The 6,190-nt window shown below is 39.2% G+C and overlaps 1 protein-coding gene across 1 annotated transcript in view; it reads left to right on the forward strand.

The window, feature by feature from the left end:
• The first annotated feature begins 1,574 nt into the window (after positions 1-1,574).
• The window catches only part of TGFBR1 (transforming growth factor beta receptor 1), a 40,446-nt gene continuing 35,830 nt past the window's right edge, over positions 1,575-6,190 (forward strand). The window contains exons 1-2 of the mRNA XM_035893434.1: positions 1,575-1,626; positions 5,460-5,666. Of these exons, the coding sequence (XP_035749327.1) occupies positions 1,575-1,626; positions 5,460-5,666 (259 nt within the window). The remainder of the gene's footprint in view (positions 1,627-5,459; positions 5,667-6,190) is intronic.

Here is a 6,190-nt window from a genome sequence, read left to right on the forward strand (position 1 = left end):
TTACCAACAAAACATTCCCAACTCAGTAGTAAGAACATACGGTTTCTTGTGTGAGGATATTGTAGTTGTTACTGTTTCAAAAAAAAACAACAAAAAAAATCCTGCTTCAAAAGCTTGTTTACTAAGGCCATGATTTAAAAATACATCCTTCCAAGTGATTTATTGTGTGGATGAAATAATTTTTCAATATACAAAACAGTTTTGTACATCCCTAGCCTTTCCTAAAAGAATTTCAGATTTGAGAGCCTCCACCATCTCCATAGTCTTTCACTACTTTTTCATCCTAACTGTGTTCTTCAAGCCTTATGCTTTTGCCTAGCTGTACTTTAGTACCAGCATTCTTGCTACATTCTGAAATTCTCAAGAGAGATGGTTTCCTCTACTAGCTTCCTACTATCCAGTCTAATAAGTCTTCCTGGACAAAAGTCAACCTTTGGCATTACAGTTAAGGGATATGGCTGATGGAAAATCTCTATAGAGAAACAGAATGAAGTAAGCTCTTATTATTTGCAACCAGCAAATGTTGTTCAGAACTCCCACATTAACTCAGAAATGCAAACAGTGTGAATTACTATTTTTGTATAGGTCCAGTGACAAAAGTCTTCCCTGTTAATAATGTCACTTGGAAATGAAGAAATAACCAAGGACTTAAATTTTTAAAATTTTTATTCCTGAGTAGGTACAAACTCCATTACTGGATTTAAAGGAAAAAAACCACCTTTTTAGAACACATTACAGAAAATCTCTGTATTATTTTCTTGGACTGCTCAAAGTACAGCACCTTTAGAGTGAACTCCAGCTATTGTTTGCAAACAAACAAGCGAAAACTTACAGAAAGCACGGCTAAGAGAGACTACAGAAACAGGATTTTGAAACCACCAGGCAGAAGCTGAATTATGATAGAAAGTTTGATGTTATCACCTCAGGTAAGATACAGTCACAAGCACTGAAGAATGCGAGTTGGTGGGGAATATGTAGCAAGTCTAGAAAAGCTGCAGCAAAACAGGCAACTCCCCCTATAGCACACTACAGAAGAAACTCTCTCTTCTCTCATTCCCAGTTTGCAGCATTGATAAATCAGTGTCAGGAATTAATCATGACTGGAAGTGTTTTATTTTCTTCTCTTTTCTTTTTTATTGTGGGTTTACACTTAACTGAGCAAAATGTTATTTTAACAACAGAGTGAAAGTTTGATTCAAAAAATTATTTTTTTTTTAAGGACGACCGATATTTAATCCAAGCCGGAATCTAGATCCCCAAATCTAATGCTTCGAGGTCTTAGCAGCTTATCACCACAGTATCCACTTCCTGCTCTAAGAAATTTCTTGTCTGTAATGAGCCCTAATTCCATGAAAGAAGAAGTTGGTTTGTCAAACCCACAGGGTGCCTACCTGCCTAACTGTAGATCAGAGGTCTACAACAGGAAAATCTCATGAGCATGTGCAGTGCTAGCGAGATTAACTTTTGATGAGTTACACACACTGCTCCTTCCCCACTCAAGTCTAAATTGAGTCCAATCTCAAAACTGGTTTCAGTGTAGGAGGGAACTGACCTTTCTTGAAAAGCAGAACGATATGAATTATTACTTGCACCATCAACTTGGTATGAAGAGTAGCGTTCAAGCAGGTAAATGCTGTACTTCCGTAGGAAAAAAAGTATCCTTTCTTAATTAGAGGCAAGTTACTTTAATGCATCCATCCCTCACTGTAGTCAGAGGTGAGATATGCAATTTCAGGGTTGCTATAGCAATATGAGGCTTTCAAATAGATAATGACGTACAGTCTAAAGTCATTTCCAGACCTTGTTGATGTCAGCCTCTTTGCTTCTGGCAACCCCTCCCTAAGCTAACCCGTTGCCTTAGTCATTTCTGTGTTTAGCAACATGTCTTGGACTATATACTTCTTCCCTGTTTTCAGGGATTTACAATCAACATTGCTCTCTCTGAATACATTCATTTCACATGAAGCTGGGTATCTATGCGTAGGAAACAAGCTTGGCAGCCAATGGACCCTACAAGCTGGAATACAACACTAAGTCCGCGGGGTTTAACAGCAGCAGCGCAAAACTGTCAGCACTGTGATCTGCTTGACTGCAGAGTAAGAACTTGCGGTGTTATAACGTACCCACAAACCTATTAGCTGTGCAATATGGAGAGTGTTAGCCGGAGGGATCGAGCGGCTGCACACTGATGCGGCGTATTGCTGGGCTGCCCAGTTTGTAACCCCGAGATATGGGTCTGGTGTGTTTCACAGGCAGAGAATTAAAAGCGAAAAGGGTTTCATATGTCGTACGCTTTAACTGACCTTCTGTTAATGGGGTTTGAGTAACTTAGATCTCACTGTATTTAGTTTTGGAAGCACTGATGAGGCAAATCAGGCAATGTTTATAAAGGTTATAAAATGAGTAATTCTGAGTATTTTATAAAGGAGTGACTTCAAAAAAGCACTTTGATCCTTTCTGTCCTAGTTTGAGTAAAACTGCTTGGGAAAAATGAGGACTGGGGGAGTGAGGGGTGGGTGTTTGTTGTTTTGGGTGGGCTTTTTTTTTTTTTTTAAATAGCTTATTCTGTTGCTTTGGAAAATGTTACACATTCTGTTTTTTTCCTCTTGCTGAGTTCCTTGGTGAATGTAATTTGTAAATATCATGATGCACTGAATAGTTCTTAAAAAATTATAAAATTTAGCTAATTACCATGGAGAAAAAACTGTAAAAACTGCAAATGAGGTTTTTGCAACACCTTTATTCCCTCTTGCTCTACACAAACTGTACATATTTTCTTGCTGAAAGATTTATTAGAATTCTTTATTACCCTGATACAGTATGTCTTATAATGAAAGACTAATAAAGTGGTCACCACTCCTACCACACTTTCATACCTTCTTACTTTAAAACTTTGTATTTATTAGTGCCCATTTTCTTAAGTAAATCAGCTTATAACACAAGAACATTCATATCCTTGATCTTAGTCAAAGCCTAATCTACAGAACAATTAATTTTGTATCATTTTCTATCTGTCTCACCACTTGTCCCTTTTCAAAACCAGTTATATTTTAATGCTCTATGTAGTTTCTCAGTATGTGGGGGTTTTGCATTACAGAGTTCTGTTTGAACCTTTCATGCAGACACAAATATTTTGCTTTCCGTCTTCCAGAAAGAAAGCATAAGAGACATTAAAAAAATGACAATAATTACTGCAAGAAATAAAACTACCACTAAGTAAAGTTTAATTATGTCATCTTCTCTCCCTCTGGGTGCTGCATATGTGTATAAATGTCATATTCTAGTACAAAAAATTAAGAAATGAACCTGTGTTTAAATTGCAGATATTCCCTGTATAACCTGCTCTAGTCAATCTAAAAAGCAAGAATTTTTAAAATAGGTTCAATCATTTTGATGATCTAAACAGATCTCATAAAGCCAGATAATTTGGATTTTCTATGTTGTCTTGCTTTATGATCTATCTTGCATTTAAAAAAAATGATTAAATCTGTTGCATCTTTCTATAATTAGGATGGTGGAAATTCATTCATTTATGACATAAATGAGGCTAGGCAAAATGTTTTTCTTGCTTATTCTTCTAAAAATATTTCCACTGACTACATTATTTCAATTCTCAGTAAGCACTGTGAAAACAAAGATGGATTAAAGTAGGTAAGCAGTGGTCTGAAAGATTCCCTCACATGAAATGGTGAAGAACAATGTTTAATGCCTCCACTTATAATGTCATAAACATACAATGGTGAGAAGTTGCTTTCTATTGAACTTGGCAAATTTGTACAGTGAAATTGTTTTCTCTTGTTATATTGGCAGAAAAAGGCCAAGCAATTATTGTCATTTTGAAAAATCTGAAATCACAGAAAAGTTATTTTCTTCCTAAATAAAATGTCATTTTATAGAAAGGCATATCTTGGAACCTGCTCACTGCATCATGGTCTGACTTAGCTTCATTTGCCTAACCAGCATATTTAAGGATGAATGTAACTAGGTGCAGTCATAAATAAGATCTCATTTTCTTTGGATCGGCATTCAATTATTTGCAGACATGAGGAGAAATCGATGATTTAAATCTTCTCAGGCTACCATTTGTATTTTGTATTTTTTATTTAACTGCTCCACCTTGTATAGCAAAAAAAGACAGATTTTATTGTCAAACAGAATATGTAACATGAACTACTGCGTAACTCCACAAGTAAACCTAAGTACCTCTCACATAACCCTCCTAAAGATACAGAGTCCTACCCATACCAGCCAGCCCCTGGCTTGTACTAGCAGCAGTTGTGAAGGAACAGGAACATCAAAATATTGGAAGAGGAGAATTGACTGCAGAAGTAATAGTGGGAGAAGGAAAAATGCAGGGATCAATCTTAGAGTAACAAGGGGGAGCTAATGGGGAAAGGTGCAGGCACTGACCTTCATGGTCAGTGACCTTCCAAGAACAAGATCCAGTTGTCTACCAGAGCCCTTTTAACACCAAGAGTCTGTATCATAATCAGGAGTTCTTAGACCCCACCTTATCAAGACCAGAAGCTGCAGTCCCAAGAATCTGGAAACACAGAATAGAAGCATGGCAAGAAAAGGGGTGAATCTGGACATACAGAATCTGTTTCAGTAGCTTTGCAGATGCTGCTTCTGTCCCAAGTTTGGCATTATAAGCTAATGTGGCACACAAGATTACAGGTAGGTACCCAGGGATCAGGACAGGGGATGACATAATTGTAGGAATGTCTTTAGTAGTGGTATTTAGTTTGTGCATGTTATGAAAGAAGGGTGAGGCCTGGCAAAACATTTAATTTGTGGTGGCACTGTTCACTACTTGAAACTGACCTGAGACCATCTTGGCTGGTGAGCTGTTACCTGTAAGTTACTGACTTATTTTGTTCTTTCTATGGCTGGGGGCCAAACATCCCTCAGGATGCTAATTTAGAATGCTCCCCCTAGGACTGAATTGGGAGCCCTGAAAGAAATCCTTCACCACGCTCTGCTTCCTGTTTCCTGCTTTCCTTCAGAGATATCGTCTGTGGCCCATCCTTAAATCCAGATGATGTGTGATGGGGAAATGAATAGAGGTTTTTTTTTCCCAAGCATATAATTTTCTTAACTTACAGTTTCAGTCCTCCATGTGAATTTAAAAGATGCCTCGGGATTTGAGCAACTTTAACAGTTTCAGTATTTCTTTTTGATGCTAGTACATCACTTGAGGATTAGCCCTTTAAGTATTTCTACATATGGATAGCCAAGAACATGTTTGCCTGGTGTTGTCACTTCAGTAGTTCATTACAGCATGAATCTACATCAAATGCAGATGTTTGGTCCAACATCTGTCACAAAGGACATCTGTCATTAAAATACTAATATAACTTGAGTCTGTTTATACATGATGCTGATCGTTGCTTGGAGAGAAAGGGCAAGAGAATGAATTAATAAAAATCTACCTCACTTTGAACTGTTACATTATCAAGATTCTTATCCCAGTGAACTGTACTGTAGGAGCAACAAGACTTTTTATAAAGGCCGTGTTGGCCGAACTGCACGTAAAAAGGAGACAGGAGACCAGTGTGACATGGAAGTGAATGTGGCACTGAGGAGCACGGAGGTTGCTGCCCTGAACACCATAAACTGGGAAATCACCACCTGGCAGACAGTACCTGAAGCTTGTGAGAGCAACGGTGGGTGACAAGTGGAAAAGCACCTGCGACCTACATGACTCGTCCTGTGACAGGAGGGTCACACAGCAAGCAAAACGAGCAACAAAAGCAAGTGTGACAGCACACGCTGAACTTTAGGGACTCCGAACTGATTCGGTATCTGCACACAACAACCAGGTAACAGAGCCGGGGCGGGGGCGATTCCCGGAGCGAGCAGGTAATTGCTGGGAGATCGGTTACCTGATACCGAGGGGGAAGCAGCGCGCCTTTCCTCCTTCCCTGCCACCCATGCAAAAGCTAATAAAGCTGGGGATGAAAGCAACAATCTCGGACATGGTACTTTTCTTCACAGGGCGCATCCTAGCTGCTACAGCTTGTAAGATTAAGTAGAACCTCAGCTGGCTATTTCGACTGTTCAAGTCCGCTCCCGACTCCCAGTGAACTCCTCCGGTTACGCGCAGCGGATGCGCAAACCGTGAGGCAAGGCGGGAGCTGCACACGGGGACTAGCGCCGTTCTGTTCTCGCGCGGTACTAAAACTCGTGG

This window comes from Egretta garzetta, unplaced genomic scaffold (assembly GCF_000687185.1).
Source record: "Egretta garzetta isolate BGI_Z169 unplaced genomic scaffold, ASM68718v1 scaffold14, whole genome shotgun sequence".
Taxonomy (NCBI): Eukaryota; Metazoa; Chordata; class Aves; order Pelecaniformes; family Ardeidae; genus Egretta; species Egretta garzetta.